This window comes from Ciconia boyciana, chromosome 2 (assembly GCF_034638445.1).
Source record: "Ciconia boyciana chromosome 2, ASM3463844v1, whole genome shotgun sequence".
NCBI classification, from domain to species: Eukaryota; Metazoa; Chordata; class Aves; order Ciconiiformes; family Ciconiidae; genus Ciconia; species Ciconia boyciana.
Window position 1 is genome coordinate 53,158,603 of NC_132935.1, and position 21,837 is coordinate 53,180,439.

The 21,837-nt window shown below is 41.7% G+C and overlaps 1 protein-coding gene across 1 annotated transcript in view; it reads right to left on the reverse strand.

Annotated features, from left to right (window-relative positions):
- Positions 1–3,751: 3,751 nt before the first annotated feature.
- The window catches only part of COLEC12 (collectin subfamily member 12), a 103,756-nt gene continuing 85,670 nt past the window's right edge, over positions 3,752–21,837 (reverse strand). The window contains exons 4-10 of the mRNA XM_072852667.1: positions 19,140–19,238; positions 15,539–16,585; positions 13,619–14,107; positions 13,024–13,160; positions 12,139–12,248; positions 10,277–10,422; positions 3,752–9,008 (exon numbers count right to left, since the gene is read on the reverse strand). Of these exons, the coding sequence (XP_072708768.1) occupies positions 8,989–9,008; positions 10,277–10,422; positions 12,139–12,248; positions 13,024–13,160; positions 13,619–14,107; positions 15,539–16,585; positions 19,140–19,238 (2,048 nt within the window). The 3' untranslated portion in view covers positions 3,752–8,988. The remainder of the gene's footprint in view (positions 9,009–10,276; positions 10,423–12,138; positions 12,249–13,023; positions 13,161–13,618; positions 14,108–15,538; positions 16,586–19,139; positions 19,239–21,837) is intronic.

The following is a 21,837-nucleotide window of genomic DNA, read 5'->3' on the forward strand; positions in this document are numbered from 1 at the left end:
CTTAGCCAGAGTGCCAACTACCACAGAGTTGGGGAAAATGCCGTGCACGTGATTTTGCTGCATGTGAAAATGAAGGGAAGGGAAATGAAAAAATATACCACCATGTCATTTAAAAATGTGTACCTACAGAGTTGAAGCAACCACAAGTGATGCTGTGCAGATGGTTTTTCTCTTGCCAGGGAGAAGTGTAGTGGGGCCAGAGTCTTTTAATCTGTCATATATATAACCTAAGATTTACAGTTGGAATCAGACTTGAAAATGTAAATGGATTTTCAGTTGCAGAGTCTGCCTCATCATAATGGCTTTCATTCAGAGCTTTGTCTGGGTAGAACAACAGCTGTTCTGCCTGTGTTTTTTCTTAGTTTATTTTATTTTTAGACTTTTCTCATATGTAAGATGCCAGGAGATGGATGCAGACTGGGAGACCTCATGGTGATGTCTGCTAAATAAATAAAGTGCTCCCAGTGATACTTGAGTGAAATGTACGTTTAAAATGTTTTCTTCCTTATCTAACATTGCAAAACACATAGAAGGAGAGAGTTGATTTCAGCTAGTGAAGAGCCCTGCCCCGGACTTTTGATGACCTTCCTACTCCTAACATTGCTAATCTGGATAAAACGGGATGCAGAGATCTGACCTGACTTTGAAATTAACTTTTTGCTTGAAATCACTAGATAGTGACTGTTGAGAGTCCCCTGGAGGCTCCACGTTTTGCCCCTTAAATTTAAAAATCGGGGAAGGCTGGTGGTCACTCATTTAAAAATATCACCTTTAAAATCCCTGCCGAAGAAAAGTGCTTGGGTATTTGAAGTTGAACTCTCCCTGTTCAAATCCAACAATTGTCTGTTTTTTAAAACCAAACTACTTCCCTTTTGTTTCAGTAATTCCTCTTTTTCAACATCTGTACATTTCTGCTGCTGTTTATTACAATTATTAAAGATGCATGTTTGACTGTTCATAAAGTGCACCTGTTCAAATGCAGATACCAATGAGAGTTTAGTACAGAAACAGGAGTTAGGAGTCCAAATACCCTTGTGGACCTATTTCCCACTGCACACATTGTTTTGTTGCTTGGAGACCTGCTGTATGTTCTTGCTTTAATCTCTTCCACAGTCGAGCTCTGTACTTTTAATACAGCTGGAAAACTAGAAAATGTTCTGTGTTTCAAAACTTGTGTAGGAGGAAAAGGAGGAAAAAACAACCAACCACCAAAACAAAAGCCCCAAACCGGCTCCCGAGAGACCTGGAGCCACCAGGAATTTTCGTTTGTGCTGGGAAAGGAGTACATGACTTCAGGCACCAACTGAATGACATGCTTCTCTCGCAAGGCAAGGATGTATTCTTTTCACAACGAAGAATGGGAATTACGAGAACCACGACAGTGCCCTGTTATATTGTTTCTGAGAAGAGAGCTCCTCTGTGGTTGATCTTACTAGAAACCACGATGAGAACATCAGGATTCATTTTCCTCCTCAATCATTCTCCATTTATTTCTCTTCTCCTCCCTATCTGTCCCTTTCTCTTTTTCTTTTTCTCTGTTCCCTTTTGTCATGGTTTAACTCCAGTTGGCAATCAGGCTCGCTCACCCTCCCCCCAGTGGGATGGGGGAGAGAATTGGAAGGGCAAAAGTAAGAAAACTCATGGGTTGAGATAAGGACAGTTTAATAATTGAAATTAAAAAAATAAAATAATAATAATAATAATAATAATAATAATAATAATAATAATAATAATAATAATAAATGAAGAAAAACAAAACAACAAGAGAGAGAGAGAGGAACAAAACCCAGGAAAAACAAGTGATGCAACCGCTCACTACCCGCTGACCGATCCCAGCCAGTCCCCGAGCAGCGATCGCTGCCCCCCGGCCAACTCCCCCCAACTTATATACTGAGTATGACATCATATGGTATGGAATAGCCCTTTGGCCAGTTTGAGTCAGCTGTCCTGGCTGTGCTCCCTCCTGGCTTCTTGTGCACCTCTTTTCTGGCAGAGCATGGGAAGCTGGAAAATCCTTGACTTCTTAGTATAAGCACTGCTTAGCGACAACTAAAACATCAGTGTGTTATCACATTGTCCTCATGCTAAATCCAAAACACAGCACTATACCAGCTACTAGGAAGAAAATTAACTCTATCCCAGCCGAAACCAGGACACCTTTCTGTCCTCAACTCTTCTCTCTTTACCTTTTTTCTCCCTTATCTCCCACAGTTTCTTTGAAACACTGCAGGCATGCAGGGTTGGCCCTGTCTGTCAGAAGATGGACCAGCGACAAAGCTGTACCTGCAGTTTAGTTTGCTTCCACAAGCAGATAGCACTAAGCTGTCTGCTGTTCAAATATCAGTTCATGCTGTTCTCGCAGGCATTAATCCAGAAACATTATTTGCCTGCTACAGTGGGATACTGCAATGCCAAGGGATATTTTGTCCGATTTCTATCTCCAGGCTTTTATTTTGACATTTAAAAAAAGTGGACAAAAATACATTGTTACCATTCAGAAAAATAATTCATCATCTGTTTTATATGAGTGTGGGTAATAGAGCTGGAATTAAGGAAATGTCATCTTTGCAATACGCCCAGACTGCTGAATGAGAGGGATTCCCGAAGAAACTTCTTCCAAAGTCACATTTCAGACTTGCAGCTTCCACCAGCAGAACCTCTGGCAAGGCTGGCAGGAGCATGACTGCAAATGCGGGGAGTTTGGAAGCAATTCACAGAGCCTGGAACCACACAGATGCCTGAGCCGCGGATTTGTGCCTTGGCAGGACAGATAGATCAGAAAAAGTAGAAGTCACATGCTCATCTCTGAATCAGAGATTTTAATCTCTTGAAGATCAAGGGTTTAAGTCTGACCTGCACTTAGATTCTGCTCTGGTGTAAAACCAGAAGAAGTGTGCTTAAGCTCAGACATACAGACTAATTTTTCAAATGTCTTATAAAACATAATACTACCTTATAAAAAGACAAGCACTTGCAACCTACTCTGATTCAGCAGGAAACCATCCTCTATACCCATTTTGTTGCTTTCTGTCCTCTAGTAGTACTAACAAGAAAAAAGTATGGAAACTTCCACCAGCGTGTCCTCGGATGATCCCTTGTGGGGCTGGACGGTGGGACCAGAGCCAGGGTCTGTCGTCAGGGCTCCCCAGCTGGTCAGAGGGATGTGTTTGTTCCCAACCATCCCTTACTGTGTCTCAAGATGAATGATTCCACACTGACCACTACAATTGCTTGACGGTCCCAGGAGAGATGCTATTTAAGCTAAAGGATGGCACTGGAATGAGTACAAATGTGTCTAAACTGGACATAATTGCATTCACGTGGGTTATTAAGAGAAGGTTCCTAATAAAGTTTTTGAAGAGCAACCAAAATTATTAAAGGGGCAAAGAAACCCGATTATTTTTAAAGTAGAACTTGGTACGTTTTTTGGAAGATTATTGAAGTTGGGGTGCAGAGGAGTCAATAGTCTCAGCTGTCCTTTAACCTTCTTCCTGCTGATCAAGGGGTCTCTTGGTCATTTAGTGTCATTTGTTAACTCTTACCCACACAAGACATTGCTCTCTACTGGGCTGATGTTGCTCTGCTGTGATCACACTGAGCTCTGCTCTCCAAAACAGCAGCAGAAACGGCCACCTCCCATACACATGGTGATATGGGAGAGACACCATTCTGTTTAATTTAGTGTTGAAAAGTCCACTCCCTTCACTGGGGTGTACGAAAACTAATTTGCTCTGTGACAATATTGGTTTCATTGGAAAAAATCACCTCTAAAAATCACCTCTCCAACAAATGAAAACAAAATCCCCAAAACTGAGACATTAAAATGAATCATATTCTTGAAAATCTCCTTTTTCCTCCAGTCACAAAGTGGGGCTGGCAATACTTTCAATCCCTCTGGGAAGCCCTTTGGGTAAGAAAATCCCCATGGCATGCAAGATCTTCTCTAAAAAGAGCATTATTTTTCTAGTGATTTGCTTTTATTGTTCTGGTATTAAAAAAAAAAAATCTCTACACAAATTTTGGAACGTTACACTGAGTTTATTTTGAAAAAGAAATCAAAGAATGTTTTTTTCATCTCTGAGCCAGATGGAAAGAAAAAACAAACGTATTCCACCCTAAGAAAGAAAACACATGAGAACTTTCAAAAACTTTTTTAGCCAAGTTATTTTTTTCTTTTTTCTTTTCACTAAACAGCATGGAAAAAGTGAGGTGGAGGTGGTGAATGAACAAATAGGCTCTGGTTTTAGAAAGACCTGGTTCCTGGGGAACAAGGGTTTTGTCCATAAGGCACCGTGCTTTCCCATCTATAGATACCAAACTACCTCTGAGCGAGTGTGGGTAAGCACCGGGAGCCCTGCAGCTGCCTCCTCCTCCTGCTCCTGCCGGGCCCTGGGAGGAGTGGGGCATCCCAGCCGTGGGCAGCGCCAGGTGTGGGTGGCTGTCCCGCTGCCCGTCCCTCACCAGCGTGAGCCCCAATGCCCGCACATGGCAGCACAGAGCCTGCTCCGGGGGCAGCTGGGCGTTCACGGAGGAGCAAGCATCTCCAGGGTGCACAGAGACACCCACAGAAGTGAGGGGGAAAAAAGCAGAGCAAGTCTGGAGGCTGGGGCTGGAGACATTTTGTTCCCTTTGGATGCTACATCTGCGTGAGCTGCTGTGCTTTTAACCAAGGAAGCTGCACTGGGGAAAAGTGGTTTTGTTTTCTCACACATGAGTCGACTCGGCTGCCTTTCCCCTACTCGCTGCGGAGCGGTTTCCTCCGACAGCCAGCGGCCGCCCTCCGACCAGCTCCTCGCCTTGCCAGTGATCAGAGACCAGCTCCTGCTACTTGCTAAAAACAGCGGAGCTACTTGCCAGGAACAGAAAATTAAAAGAGGAGGTCAGCCATCTGAGAGAGAGAGAGAAATAGCAAGATCAGATTAGCCATTATAAACAGCCGATTTAAGCTAGACGCAATAATGGCTAATCTAGGGACTGATCCTGCTCTACTCGAGGCAAGACATCCTTCACTTGGGGGCCCATCTGAGGTGCTTGGTGTGCTTCTGCTAGGACAGTGAACTGCAAGAGGGAATTCTTGCTTCTTAGGACCTTCTTAAAGGTCTTGTTCAGCTCAGACCTTTAAAACCAAGTTTCTAGCACCTAGGTGCTGCAAGAACAATACACTAAAACTGCAATTAAGGGATAAAATAGCCACAGTCATGCTTAGAACTAGGACGGTATAAGATAAAGAAAGGCTTTAATGAAAATTTTCATCAGTTTGATTGTTAATACCTACGAATGCTTCTGGCTCCACATCTCTCCGATCCCCACATCTCTCTTGGTTACGCAAGCACGCACAGAGTAAACAACATTCACTTCCATGTCTCCGCTTAGTGCTTCCTTTATTGGAACATTTGCAGGTATTATTTATAGGCATCAAAGGGGATGAGAGTTTGAGATTTATACGCTCTAATCAGCTGAAGGTGTTTCCAAATAAATTAATGAAAGAAGTCAGAAATGACGTTCAGAAATCCAGCACTGGATGTAAACCACAAGGACTTTGCACCCTCTCTGCCTTCCCCTCCCCTTCCTGCAACAGTCCCAGTGCTTGCCAGGGTATATGTACTTGCATCTAGTTTGATGTAAAACAAGAAAAAGGACGATGGAAATGTGTATTCAGTATGCCAAATTACAGTATTTGGGCATAAGAAGGAAAGCCAAAACTCAAGCTGGGACAAAATAATTTCCTATCACTTAAAACTTCCCATACAACCTCCATACAGAAAGCAGATTTAATGGGGATGTTTTCCAGACCCTGTGTGGCAGCTCTGACTTTCAGGACAATTTCTTGGCCCTTTCTAGTGTCCTGCTTGCATCCCTCCCAATCTCTCCTTTCTGTGGGGGGTTCCTGAGCTGTCTCAGCACTCTCCCGATCCTCCCAGTGATTTCAATCTTTGTTGCCATTTGACACCTCTGTTTCCCTCCTGCAGGAATACTGGGTCAGAGGGACAGTCTGTCTCAGCCTGCCTGGCTGCTCGGGCCAGATTTTAAGGATGACTGAACATGCCAGGCACGCAACTGCAGCATCCCTCTCCGGCCAGTTTTGCCTAACAGCTACGCTCTGCTTCAAACACGTGAACGGAGATCTTGAGCCCAGGCACGTTTCATTTCTCAGTTAAAGGTGGATAATTAGAGCATTATTATAGATAATTACACCCCAGCATTGAAATTCACTTTGAAATGAGTATTTAATTCATAAACACGTTGGCATCCTTAAAACTGTCCTAGTTCAATAGTTATTTCCATGCTAAGGCCACCCAAAGGCCTGTAGTTTAGCATAGCTGCTGTGCTAGTTTTCAACGAGCTAAGCAGCTATCGCTGATAAACAGCCATTTCTGTCACCTCATGCAGGCAGAAGTGCAGCTATAGCTGTTGATGACCACTGCACAGAAAAACTCTTTAGAGGGAGTAGAGGACACTAGATGACCCTTGGATCATCTCACCTTGGTATGTACCATCACTCCTATTGCTGAAGGAAGAGAAGGATGAAATCAGGGTGAGGAAACAGTACAGCTGGAGCTCACACAGAAGTTTCTCATGAACTTCTTTTGTGGACAGAAGTCTATCACATCAGTAAAAAGCAGGAAGAACGTCATTTAATGGAGCAGATGCTCAGAACAGGCTTATTTCACCTAAATAAGCCAACATTCAAAACAAAGGTAGCAGTGCTTCTAACTCAGTGTGGCTCTGCAAAGCTCCACTCACCAGGGTTTGTGAGGCTCTCTGGGCGTGCAAAGTAATAGTTTTGTACCTTGTTATCCAAAAATAGCAGTTTAACATTATCTCCACAGACACTGTGTAAATATATATGTAAACACTACAGTGTGTATCTACACACAGCTCCTAGGTACAGCATGGCAGAATCATGTTGTATTCAAAACCTGATGAAAAAGCCAAAAAAAAAGTCTCAGGAAATCCAAAATATCTGGAGAAAAGCCCTGCCTCCAAGATGGCAACATGTGGTTTCTGCAGCTGTAATACAGAGACCTTTCGTTTTTAATTAAACATATGCAATTTTCATACTGTTCCTGTCTCATATCTAATACGTACCACAGGACAGATTCCCCAATGTAACATTTCATGTATTTTCTCTAAGCAAATTACAGTTAAAATTAAAAAGCCATCCCCCCTGAATGAACACTGGAGGGAGTGTGGGATGTAGGAAAGCAGCAGGCTTTAATTGGTAGGTCTTAGGAGCAATATTTGAAAATCTGAAGTACAAAATCTTGTCTCTTTCCAACAGAGCTGGAGTATTTCAACAAACTTATCTGCATTCAGCCAAGGTAAATGGCAGGTCAGGAGGCAACGGAAAAACAACTCTCCTTCCCAAGAAGCCAAAACAGCTTCCTTCATGGTATAGCGTGTGGCCGTGCAATGAGTATAAAAACTGGGAACTGAAACCAGGGTTTCTGCTAATGAACTTTAACTGGTTGCTAATTTTTTAAATTCCTGATAAGCAGCACTGCTGCCTAGACTATGGCTCATGGGACCATGGAGGAAACTGGTTGGGTGATGATATCATCTCATTAGCTACACTGCTTTCTGTTTTGCAGCATATTTTATTTTCTAGTTTGTTTGGGAGAGAAGTACTAGTCCAAGAAAACAGAGAGATCAATTTACAAAGCACTTTGGAGAAGTGCAAGTTGATCAGACTTTTCTGAGTAGGGCATATTTTTCTTACCAAATTTTGAAATCTGTCCTAAAAAGAAACATATTTCAGTGTGTGCAGCTCCTCTGTTTCTGTTTTCATAAAACCCTTCATCTGGGCTTGACTTGCAATGTGAGTAGCACCTACTGGGGTAGAATTCCTCATGAGAAGGGAGAAGGAATGAAAACATTTCAAAATCATTCTAAAAACTCAGAGGTTTACTTCTGTGGCATTTTCTCATGAGTAGAAGGGAGGCAGGATGGCAGGCAGGCAGGCAGGCAAGCAGGCAGGCTGGGAAGAAGGAAGGTAGGCAGGCAGGAAGGCAGGCAAAAGAAGACAGGCAGGAAGGCAGGCAGGCAGAAAAGGCAGGCAGACAGGAAAGAAGGGAGGCAGGCAGGCAGATAGGCAGGAAGGAAGGAAGGAAGGAAGAAAAAGCTTTTATTAACACCGTCTTTGCATAGTACTCCGATGGAACACTGGCTGTGATCAGAGCTATACTGAGTATCTAGTCCTTAGTCAACTTAATTGTTACACACGGAGACTAGACTGCATATAACAAGGAAAACACTATCTAACATCTGCTTTAAAAGTTATTTAACCAGAACAAATAATCTGGGAAAGTACAAATATTTCTAACTGGAAAAATATTTCTCTATAGCTGAGCTAGGCCTGACAGCAAACCTTAATGAATTATTAGTACCTTTATTGTTTTCTTTGGCCCCTGTGCACTATATTTGTAAAAAAAGTCAGTAAAAAAGAGAACAATTGTAAAAAGCAAATATTTTGTACAAAAATACAAAGTTTTAAAAGCTCTTAAAAGTATATTCCATATTATTGATAAGAGTTGGACTATATATATATATTTATATAAAATCTATATATTCGTGTATCTGTATAATTTTCCTACATTTGGGATTTTAGCAAATGAAACATACTGTTTACACAGTTGCTTTATATGTTTTTCTATATGAGTGACCAACAGTCTTACTCAGACTGACAGAATGTCTTTTGTCAGAAGACACAAGTTGCTTATGTGGTTACTGGTTGGGAAGAAAAATCTATAACAGAATTAGTCCAATGGTATTTCCTGATGCTGTGGGTTGAAAGGCCTCGAATAATTGCAGGATGCTGGAGAAGAGTTGCTGCTGAATTCCTTTATGCATTTAAACAAGTTTTCAGTGCTTCCTTTTGTTTTTTTTTTTTTCCAATTATTTTGGTAGGCAATGTTGCTCTCTCCGAGGATTTTCTTCTTCTTTAAGTAAATTTCCATAATATGTAGGTATCTGTAAAGTCATAGCCTATTATGCTCCAAATATTTGCCCTACAGTATGAGAGAAAAAATAAAAACAAAGAGAAAAAAAATCATGTAAAAAGCCTGCGAGGATTAAATGCATTTCCAAAAAGAAACTTTACAGAGATTAAATTTGTTATAAATTTAAGTGGACTTATATTCAGATCCTGTAAGTCCTGGAGGATAAATATTTGTAAACCATGAAGTTTTCCTAAAATAACAAATATATGTAGGTAAACGAAGGCAAATTACATTTTTACTTACACACGGTCCTGCACTCTGGACACCCAGAGTTATACACACACAAAGCTTATTCAGCGCTTTGTTTTGTTTTGTTTTAGGGGGGCATTTTTTGTGGGTGGGATGTAATTTTGGCTCTAGCTAACGCTTCCATCTGCCTTCACTGAAATTCAGCCTACATGTTTGCAACTGGAGCAGCCAGGCACCCTTGGCAAGACAATGTTTAAATAGGTTGTATGGAGGAGATAATGTTTTGGCCAGAGCCCCACCATGAACACAAAGACTACCTAGCTCTGTGATGATGGGGCTGGGCTCTAAGCAGCCATGTGAACAACCTGCCCTCTGCCATTGCAGAAATGCCTGTATAACCAGAAAGAGGTGCCCTGTGGCAATCACCTGGGTGACTGCTTGGCCACATTGGCAGTTTATGAGTCCTTCGCTCCAACTGCAACAGATGAGTTGCTTATGGCCTGTAGACCCAGCCTCTGAGCCCTATGGGGCATCTCCTGGCAGCAGTGGGAATTTTAAGACCTCCTTAGCAGTCACCAAGTGCCTCCTGTTGCACAATCTCTCAAAACAGATTCCTTTTGGTTTTCAAAGGCTGGTCCCTGAGCAATCCTAAGACCAGCTTTATCCGCTGCATGGCCATTGAGCCTATAAAAACAGCCTCCAGTGTGACCAGGGTCTGGAGCACACGTGCCAAACCACACCTGAAATTTTAGGCACGTTTGAAGTCTACAGGACATGGTCAAGATGCAGAGCATGCTATGCTTACAACCAGCTCAAAGGCTGCTCTTTTCTTGTGGTGAAAGAGCACAAGAGCACAAGATTTATTGCAATAAATCCAGCATCTGCATCGTGCAGAGTATTAGAAAAGCCCATATTGGGCTGGATCTACGTAGAAGTGCTCCAAGTGTGATTCCCCCTCTTCCTCAACAAGGCGCTGCCATAGCATCTAGCCTTATGCCTGGATCTTCTCCCCTCTGGCTGTGGAAAGTTTACTTGATTCTGGCCTCCTAGGGGTAGGGTGAAATAATCAAACCAAGTGTCTTGCTTACCTTTGTCCATGTCTTTTTCACAAATGAAATTGTTAACGTCTTCACAGTAGAAGTCATTCCAGAGCCCAGCATATATTAACCCAGCGCAATCTTCCCCTAGCCCGTGCCCGTGGCTCCAGTTATCAGGTTGCCCGGTTTTCCAGTTTCTTTCAACCAAAAAGCAAGAGATATGATTGCACAATGCAGCACACATGACAGTTTTTCACCGCAAGAAATTAACGAAAACATCATGAGATCTGTTCTGAACGGGAAATACACGTTGAAACAAACAATACATGACTCTTGCTGAAAATGGAAAACAGATGTATTACAGAGAAGGGAATCTATTTGGCCTCAGGCTGCCAAAACTCAGAGACCTAAAATTAGACCGATGAACTTTATTTTAGTTTCTGAATGTACATGCACATACAGTGGGAGTGCTCCTCCATGCTCCATGAGAGTTGCTCCAATCCTGCAAAGCCTGCCCACTGCGTTCCTGCCGACAGATGGGACTGAGAAGAGCCGGCAGGCTCACGAGTGCTACCCAGGATGGCAGCACCCTGCCATCGCTCACTGCAAAGGCACTCAGCCCTCTGATCGCACCGAGGTGGGCCTCTGGGGAGGCACAGCAAAGATTTATCTGTTTTACGGACCCATATTTGGATGGGAAGCGAATTTTTGGACTTATAAGGAATGTACGAAGTATATATACATGTATCTTTTGAGATCGTTAGCTTTGATGGTGAAATTTAACGCAGCATGTAAGCCTGCAGCAAGTGTTTCTTCATCCTGTTTTTGTTTAACAAGTGAGAAATGCTTCCAACCTCGGGGCTTAAAAGCTCCATTTTCTGAAGAAACAGGTTGTTGCAGGGAGCTTGTGATTGCTGGCTGATACGGTCCATGCTCAGCTAAAAAACACACCTGCCTGACACAGAGCATCTTACCAGGCACCTGGGAGGACACACAGCCTTCCAGAAGTAATGAAATACTTTGAAAATCAGTAACTGACAGCTCTGAGGTTACGACAGGGCACCTAAAACAACAGTGTAGTGGAAGCCTATTGAAAGCAGTGGCTGAAGTGGGAATCAGTCACAGTGCTGCCATAAAGAGAAAGAAAGATGAAAATGGGAAGGGAGAAAAAGGGAAAAATATTGCGGCTCATTTGAAATACATCTGACCTTTTCCATGTTTCTCATCAAAATGAACACCAGTGAGATCACAGCTAATCATTTCGTAACATCTGACTGACTGTAGCCTGTTTTTCTGGAGCACAGCATGCTCAGCTCTATAAACTCTTTACTCCACTCCTCACTATTAAAAATTTGGGTGGTTGCAATCTGTTCCACTTAGGACAAATTAGGTGTAGCCCTAGGATTCCTGGAGAGATGCCAATTCAGTTCTCAGCTGGCCAAAGCTTAGACACCCTCATTTCATGCATTTTCCTTACGTTTAATACTTTCCACTTGGATTTGGGCTTTATCTAAAGGCTGGTCATTTTTTATCAGAATGAGCACTCTATTTATAACCAGTTGTGATGCAAATAAGGAAAATTCAAACCAAGACAGCAAAACTGTCTGTGCTTTCCATCTCAACTTTGTAATAAAAGTCAGGAGCAAATGTTTTGGCAAGAAACACTGCTCTATGTAGTTCTGTGATTCTTTCATTCAACATTCAGTTTTCTTCCTGGCAAGGAAAGAAAGCCTCGTGCATGGAGAAGGGAAAGAGAAAACACCAGTTCAACAGCACCCTCAGTAACAAATTATTTCATTGGCATCTACAACCCTCTGGATCCATTGGATAATTTCTAGATGCTGCTTTTACAAGTGTCAGCAAGAGTGGTAGCATCTGCAGAAAATAAACACCATTGTTCTTTATTTACGTACGTATAAACTGGTAAGGATCCATCCAGCCATCTCCATTCATTTTCCTTCTCTGAATCCGTTAGTCCAATCCAGAAGCTGCCTTTCCCCAAAATCTGCCTTTTTATCCATTGCTGCAGAAGAAAGATCTTAGTCCATAACAAACACAACCGTCTTTGGAGCCAATAAGCTCCTCTGGTTTCATGAGCATCTTTGTTATCAAAATAGGAAGGGCCAGAGAAATTTTTCTAAGCTGAAGGTATGTTTCAGGAGTTGGCCTTGCGACCCCTTGCCCACACTAGAATCCATCACAGTGTTTGCATGTGAGGTAGAGAGCTAGACATGAAAATTAGGTTGACATAAAGTCACAGGCAACGTCTTATAGATACAAACTGAAAAAACCCCAAAGAGTAAGCAGTTGTATCTTGATGTCCCCACTGCTATGGAGCCACCAAATAATTATGTTGAACAGCAGTAAAAGTATAGCTAGATTTATAGTTAGATTAAAAATATTTTTGGGTCAGAGTAGTCTTAGGCTGCATGTATTAAATCAGACAATTTAAAATTAAATTATATTCACCACTGCAAAAAATACATTTTGGATAATACGCAAGGCATAATGGACTCCATCTTTAAAAGTTCAAAACTCCTACAATTCTCGCCAGCCTTTCTGGCTGCTCTGTGCCCACCGCCTTCAGGGTCAGCACCAGCTCTGCTCATGCTGCCCTTTGCACATGGAGAAGGTGCTGAGCAGGCAGAGGGTAGACAAAATGCTAATTGGAGTCGACCACTGTGTCTGTTTCACTAGATGAATTCACGATGCTCTCAGCTTCCCACTTGCCTTGTGGCTTCTACATATTAAATAACTTCAAACTCTCTCCTTGAAAAACAGAACGAGAAGGTAATTACCTGCTCCTCTTTGTTGTTTATGATAACCAAGCGTGATGCCTTCTCTTCACAGAATAACTTTGCCTCTTCAAAAATTTCTCTTTCAATTGAAAAGTAGTAGCACTTTTCTGTATAGTTCTTCCAATGAGGAGAACAACCTGTGATGTGAATTTTTTGTGTTAAGCCAGTTACTGATATCTCAACTATCTCAGTGCGTCAGTGGTAACTTTCTGCATAGGGCCAATAATAAGTGGAGGATCCCATACTCATCTACAGCATGCTGCCACCTAAAGTACTTACATACAGTTTGGGAATGTACTTATTAGGATCCTGACTTTGTGAAATCAAGGCCAAACTGTGTGGTCAAAGGGATTATTTATTACTCATACTACTGCTGCCTTTTCTTTAGCCATAAACATTCACTTAAATCAGTTTCAGGTCATCAGAAGGAAGACCAACAGGTATGGCTTCACTTAACAGGGCTTTTTGTGATAAATCCCAGAGATTTAGTCTAAAGTAGCAGAGGTTATTTGAGCCTGCATCTAAGTGGTAAGCACCCTCCACTACATATATTTGTATCTGAGTAAAAGATGCACGCGGTGTGTTGACAGCTTACCGTTAGCCTCGGGCACTGATGTAGGTTCACTTTGTAGTGCCATTGGCATCCCTGGACCTGGCGGCCCTGGTGGGCCAGGTGGGCCCTTTGGACCAGGCAGCCCAGGGACTCCAGGTAGCCCAGGTAGTCCTCGAGGTCCTGGTACACCTGGTTCTCCCACAGTTCCTTGCAGGCCTTGAAATCCTGGTGGGCCTTGTGGCCCAGGTGGACCATCTTTGCCTTGTGGACCTGGTGGCCCCGGGTCTCCACTTGGTCCAGGCAGACCCGTCTTGCCAGGAGAACCTCTCTGACCTTTGGAGCCAGGCGATCCTCTTGAACCTTTCCCTCCTTTTTCTCCTGGTGGCCCAGTTGGCCCAGGTGGGCCCTTTTCACCTGCAGGTCCTGGTGGTCCGGGCTCTCCTTTCTCTCCTTTTTGTCCTTTTAGGCCAGCAGGGCCAAGAGGACCTTGAGGGCCTCTGTCACCTTTAGGTCCCCTTGGACCAGGAGGGCCTGAAACAATGTAAGCATGCAAAGTGGGGATACGGACAGAAAACAAAACAAAAAGTCCACGTGGGGTCTTTGTTTGATGTATCTCAGACCAGCAACGCTGGATATTCAGCACTGTGAAAACCGGGCTAACAGCTACTTCGAGCAGTGCTTGTAAAAGTACATCTGCTTCTCAGGCACTATATACCATTGCTCTTTCCTCAGCCTCCATGAGGTACAGGATACAGAAGAAAATAATCTGATGCACCTTGTCCTGTGAAGGGGACAGTGACACCATGCCCCAGGTGACCAGCCGAGGTGCCAGTCCCTGCAAGACACACTCCATGCTGTTGATGCACGCGGTCCTGTGTGTTGATGCTCCCGTTCCCTCACTCTGCTACGCTCCCTTTTCCTTGTAGCCCCATCTCTCTGCTCTTAAACTACAAGACTCTTTCTCCTGCAATGACCCTGTTTGCTGCTCTGTCAATAATGTGTTGTCAAAAGGAGACAAAACGATGGATAGCGAGCAATAGGCCAACTGTGGGAAACACCAGAAGTACTAGTTGCTCACTGGCTGGCTATAACAGGAAAGAGAACAATACCCACCATAGGAAATGGCAATATTGTGATAGCAATAAACAACAAAATAATTTTGGATTCGGATCATGGATAAGCAAATGCCTTGCCAGTAACCCCCGTTCCCCACCCTGGCCAATCTACATAATTTAAACTCCTCCAGAGATAAATTCCTAAACTGGAGTCATTTAGGCCTGGTTGAAATGAGAAAGGCTACAGTTACTGACATGCAATCTTGGCTCTAATTCAGCCTTAGTTTATTTGGAGCAATGGATTTATATTTGTGACTAGAGTTTTAGGCCTGACTGGTTCACATCAGGTTGGAAATATGAGTGTTCTTTTCATTTGGGATAATACTTGGCTGGGAGAAACCTCCTAAACTTGATGCTATTTATTCCTGGAGAAAATAAAATATCTCAGGATTAAAAACTAAGCAAAGTAGGATGTTTTCTGGCATACTAACAACTAGCTTAAAGTGAAATAGCAACTTGTTTTTCAGTAAGGGTGGACCTTTCTGGGAATAGTCCAACGTATATTTTTTAGCCATTTCCTCCTTAGCAGGGATTGGTTTCTTGAGGTTCCACACCTTCACTAGCTTATTTTAGAAACTAAATCAAAAGCAGATCCAGTCAGTCAGTCAGTCAGAATAAAATTTTGCTAAGTCAGAACCTTCTTTCGTAACATCCCCATTCTAGGTATATAGAGAAGGCATAGGAAAATTAGTAAGGAATATTCAAGCTACATTTACATTTCCAAAGTTTAGGATTAGATAATGGAAAACTCTGTACCAGCATGCATTAAATTCCACAGAACTAAAGAAGTAATGCAAGCAGGAATTCAGCATAGACCATTATGGGCATCATTAGAGAAGCTGCATACCTTGTAGGATAGTGAAGTTCTTGATGAGCTGGCCATGTTTGGAATCTACCAGCTTCATTTCTTCCATGATTACCGACAAATTGGCAACTTCAACATCTAACCTTGACCTCATCAAATCCTGTTGCATCTTGAGAGATGCAGAGTCTAAGCGAATATTGGCTAGTGTGCTGTTCATAAAAATCAGCTCATCTGAATGTTTACTTAAGGTGTCTGTACAAGTTGTCCTGACCTCATTGAGATTACTAGTCAGTGTCCGTAGATGATGAGCAGTGTAGCTGATGTTGCTAATGATATTGACTATATCAGTTTCAAAGACCTGGAACCTTTCTTCTAGCTGGTTGAATTTGGCAGAAGTTCTGTTTTCATATTCTTTATGCTGTTCCTGGAGATCCTTTAGATTTTGTTCATTGGCTTGGGCAATTGTGGTGATATTCTCCATTTGCCCACTGAAGGAGCTGAGCTGATTGTTCATGTCTTCAAGTGTATCGTTGTTAGCTTTTGCCAATGCTGAGTTGTTGGCAGCCAAAGTCTGTAAATTTTGTACTTTCTCCTTAAGCCAGTCAGTGTCCTTCCGGGCTTGAAGGACAACCTGCTGCAGATTTTGAAAGTCATTCTTGATTCTTAGAATAGCCAAGCTTGTATCTTCCATTGACTTCTGCAGGACACTGATAAGATTTCTTTGCTGTATTTGTGTCAGGTTTAAGTTGTTCAGGTTCATGATGACCACATTATGAGAATGCACTTGGTTTTGCAAGTTTGTTTGAATACTACTTGTGTCTTGTTGAAGATTGCTGATATAGCCAGTATATGCCTGAAGAGTCTTATTGACACTGATGATCATGAAAGAGTTACTATCTAAGACACTTCTCATTTGGCTCTGTCTATCATCTAATACATTTCCAGACTCTTGCAGCTTCTCCAGTGCATCTTTGTTTCTGGTAGTTTTCTCTGCAATGTCATGAAGCTGCTGACGAAGAGCCAGAATGTCAGATCTGAAGCTAGACATTTCAGTGTTAGTATTCATGGCTTTTTGTCCAGCTTGGTCATCTGTTGTGCAGGAAAAAAATTGAAAGGCTTTAGGATGAGTTTTTTAAAACACAGTATAAAAAAGCATGGTCTATTTTAAGTACAGTCAGGTTGTCAAAATATTCTGTCAATAGAACTTCTATGCTAGCTATTCCAGAAAAGAGAAACCACTAAGGAAAGTTCTGCCACTAAACAGAGAAAAAATCAAAGAGAGGAAGACCTTGTGTCTTGCTGAGGAGGACAAAATGGTGATTCTGTGGTCATATACAGGAAAAACTACCATTAGAAACTGATGAATATATGCAGTCAAGTAGTGCTTGTACTCTCAATGAAAACTGATTGGTAAGCAGAGTTCAAAATATTAAAGAGGTATCAGTAAGTTTATGTTTTGAAGTTACAATCAGCTATTGCTGAAAGCTCAGAGGTACATTTTAGCTGTTCATATTTTCTTCCTCCTTTTCCTGGCAGGTGGAGTATCTTCATTGTGATTTAGTACGTATCATTTCATTTTTTAAAATCTTGGGTTTAGTTTTAAAAAACTTCTAATACCTTTTTTAAAACAATCTGGGTTAGAGACAAAAGCTTTGCTAGCAGGCCACTCCAGATATGACAGGATATGATGTATTTCTGTTTTTCTCTCTAACATACTGCTATTGCTTTTAATGACATTTATTTTGCTGTTATTGTTTCCTCATGTTCTGAGTTTCAGGAAGGCAAAACCTTTAATCTTAGAGGAACAGCTCTGCTCTTGCTTACAATACCCTACAGTATACTTCTGGGAGCTTGCTTGAGTATGATTAAGCTTTTGAGGCTGCACAGCTCATCAGCCAGGACATAGAAACCAAGGAAATAAGCAGTCAACACTCACTTTCAGGGAAGATTCCCTTTCTTGAACTCAGTCACTTCCCTCTCTTACACACAGTCCATATATTTTTGTCCTCATCTAAGTGTAGCTATATTTATGAATTATGCAGTCTGAAGTCCATCATTTCAGATGACTCCAAGAGAGGGCAGAATGGTTTTCATAAACTACAGTGAATACAGCTGTGTATGGAGCTTTCTTCTGGGGTGTCTGAATGAGTCATGAAGGTGAACATCAAGAGGTGGCCCATGGGACTTCAGTCTGAAGTGTTTACAGAGTCTTTCGTGGATGGCCATCTTCCCCGAGAGAGCACAGTTCCTCTCCCTGCCACTTCTCTCACTCCAGGATCTTCTCAGCTCTAACTCTATGTTTACCTCTTGGTTATAGATCAAATTATACTGTGTTCCTCACACAGCTCTGACAACTGCCAGGTCCACATACAGCTAATCCCTGAAGGCCTATCTTTCATTCACCACATGCTGTTATCCTTCTGGCCCTACAGCAGTTCTCTTACCTTTATGCTTCCCACACACATTGCCCCATAACTTTTTTAACTTCCTCCATGGCAAGTCCACTTAAATGGGAACTGATGGTCCTGAGCATCTCACTGGCCATCCATCCAGCAGCGTGTAAAAATGTGTGGGTGTGAATGAATCAAAGGTGCTTCAAGTTGTGAGAATGTAGTCAGCATAATATAATAACCCAAATATAACCCAAAAGGTTGCATGTGCTTTAAGGTCTAACATTTACTTCTGTATGTATGTAAAAGTACATGCCACTGAATTACCCCATGTCTTTGAACTAAATGCAGTGTGCAAATACTTCAGAATCCAGCTATTTTTTGAGGGGGAAAAAGTTGTAAAAATTTATGATCAAGCTGCAAGCAAGTAATTTTTCCTAGAAATACATGTCTCAATATATAGTTTATGAAGCTAAACAAAATTTATTTCAAGAAGCACATGCATGTATGTGTATATTAATATTTATATAAAAACTAATTATATAAACTATAAGTCTATGTATATATAAATTGATAATAAACAGCTCTGCTTCCTTTCCAGACAAGGAAGAAAGGTAGAAATGTATACTTAGTGAATAGAATCCTCATCCATGATCTTTTTCCATCTTCCTGCAAATTGAGAACTGTGATAGCACTTGGGAGACCTGAACTCATAACAACCTTGTGTCCTGTATTCCCTGAGATGATTAAGAAACATTTTATGGAAGTAATCAACTTGCCTCAGACATAAGAGTTTTGAACAGCTGATTATTTGTGCACCCCTTAAAATTATTTGTGCACCGCCTTCAGTTTTGAATCTTAATTGCTAAAACAGCATCAAGATGACTGGGTGACGGATTCTCATTTTATGTACAATCTCTTGTGCTGAGGAACAGCTTCTGCTATGTTTTACATCTCTACCTCAGAGAAGACTCTCTCCTGAGGACAACCTTTAAGTGTCTGTTTATTTTAGTAGAAATTATTTCAGAGTGACTTCAGTGGGAACTGTAAATATTGAAGTATGCTTAAAATGCTGTCCCAAGTAGAGCTGATCTTAACTATGTTTAAGTGCTTTCCCAAGTACTTGAGAAATTGGAATAGAAGTGCTGTATCTTGTCACAACCAGGATTTTTCAGACAAATTTCCTGCCGCTATCTGCCAGGAGAACACCCCAAAGCCGTAACACAAAAGGGCTTTGCTTGTGTGTAGATTACCTAATTTCTTCAAACCACTCTCCACCTCTGTGAGCTTTTCTGTATATCTTCTGTGGGACGTTTCCAGGCCACCTGTCACATTGTCCATTTTTTCTACAACTAGGGGAAAGAGAACAGTATGTTACGGAAAGAAGAAAAGTAAAATTATGAAAAAAGTCTAGTAAATAAACCAAACAAAAACCCCACCACTACCATCAAACAATAAAAGAAACCACCTTAAAATTGCCTTTCTTGCCACTACACTCTGCTGTTGGTCTGTGAAATGTTGGAAGGATGAGCTCCTATCTGCTGGTGGGACCCAGCATTCTTCCAGTTCTTCAGTCTGCCAACAGTCCCCAAACATTTCTTTGCTCATGAGCAATCTCCCTCCTGAATGAGGAAATCCCTCTTTGTGGGTTTTCCTCATGAACTAAGTCCTTTTCTTTTAACAGTATTTCCATGCTCCAAGCACAGTGCTGTGTGGCAAAGGCAGACTGATTGCTAAAGGCTCAGACACATGAGAGAAGACTTCCTTTTATTTTGCTATGAGCCATTTCTCCTTAAAAAGAACATTAAAATTTTCCTGTGCCTGTTAATCATTAAAGTCTTTGGACTCAGTCTTTGGACTGAGATAACAGTTTGAAGATGCAATTACTAAATGTTTTGGGGATCAACTTTTAAACATTTTGATAATGGTACAGATCACTCAAAACAGTCTTGAAACCATTCTGCCTCATTAAGATTGAAAGGATGGTCATTCAGCAAGTGCAGATTTATGGCTGATGTGCTCTTTATTTTGTATGTCTGAGTCATTTTCTTGTCACTGAGACAATCTGATTATTTGATGGAATTGATATGGAAACGGAAAAAGCAGAGCAACAAATAAAGAGCCCAGGGTGGCTGCCAGTGGCAAAAATGTGAAATGCTTGCAAGGTTAGAGGCGGCCTTCAGCTTCCACACCAAACCTTGTCTAATAAGCTTTTGCATTCAAGCCACAACCAGGGACAGAAATTTCTTCTCATCATGAGATTATTTAGCCCTTTTGCTACACTGGCAGCAGAATGGATCTGAACCAACCCTGGGAGAGGCTACACGAGTTATTGTGCCAGCTCCCTCTTTCAAACAGAAGAAATAATGTGCTTCCCGTGTCTTGAGATAGTGAAGCCAATTCCATAAACTTGTGTGGGGTAGGGAGTACCGCTAACTTTTTCTGTCTGTGAGATAATCTGCAGCTAGGAAATAGTCTCATAGAAGTTGTTGCTATGTAAAGATTTGGTTTTTTACTAGAAGTGGAAATTTAGGGGATTTTTTGCTGCTCATGAGCAACCACAAGAATCCCAGACCTTTAAAGTGTAGTCCACCAAGTGCTCCTTCTTTATTTTGCCCTTTTGCCCTTGTTTTTCTTTGCCCTTGTTTTTCAAAAACTTTTGCCCTTGTTTTTCTGACTCTAGGTACCACAGTTACACAGCAGGCTTTTATTGCTTCCCCAAAACCAACAGGAGAAAAAGCAGACCAAGATTATCTCTGGTGCAACTGCACTGAGGTGAATGGAGTTACAACAGAGAAAAAGTCTCAAGGTTTTCAGAGAGACCAGACACCCTTTGGTGAATTACCTGCCCGCTCCTTTCTATACTGCTAGCAAGCCAGTAGAACAGAGACTCTACTGTATGTGCAAAGATAGAGTCAGAGTGTGGCTTTCTGTATTTGAGATGATGGCAGATTGTTTGATAAACACCAGATCCAGGCTACAATAATGGCTTTGCTTTTTCAGGGGGACCATTGCTCAATACCTTCTGCTTTCAAAAGCATTTCCCCCCTCAATATAGCACTAATTTTTCACTGGTTTTTCTGCCCAAGTTACTTGTCAAAATGCTGTATGCCATTTTTCCTAAATGAAGCCAGAGTTGATTCTCTGTTTGTCCTGCTCAACTGTCTTCCATGCTGGAGCCCAGATCAGCCAAGGTCCTTCAGTTACTTCTGACACTCCACTGATGCATGTATACACCTATGCATCACATGCAGTGAGCATGGGGACCATACTTGGCTTTTCCTTCTGGCTAGCTCTAGGCAGCTCCTTGTTCAGTCTGTGGTGTTCTGCTTTGCTTATGGATAGTCACTGTGAAGGACATGGCTCACTCTGGGCACTTAGAGAGGACCTTGTGAAAACATCTGGATTTAAAAAGCTGGCCTACTCCAAGTGTTTCTGCTGGACCTGTGCCTTGACTAGCAATGTCACATCACCTATGGGTCTTGTTAATTCAGATTGAGTGTAATATTCACCTGTTTTCTCCAGTTATGCAATACACTTGGAGTTGGCAAATGAATATATATTATCAATAAGGAAATAAAAATGTAGTTTATTCCTTTTGGTGTTCAAATGAATGCCAGTTTGATATGAAGTTTGTAAAACTGAGATTTTATACTGTCCTATAACAAGAATGTTTTCATGGTTGAATGAAATCTAACACTGGAAATTTGGATTAAAACATTTGGACCCTGAAGAGTCCAAAGCAAATGAAAATAGAACTCCTATCAATATGTAGTAGCCTGTACTGGCAGTTAGATGAGATTGGATGGAATTAAGGATACAACAGCATATGGTATTTTCATTGCCGAAAGTAAAAAAAAAAACCACCCCACACTAAAAAGACCGAAGCTGGTCTGTAGCTGTGGACCTTCTTTGTGTGGAACACCCCAAAAATTTGTTGAAGCAGGACTT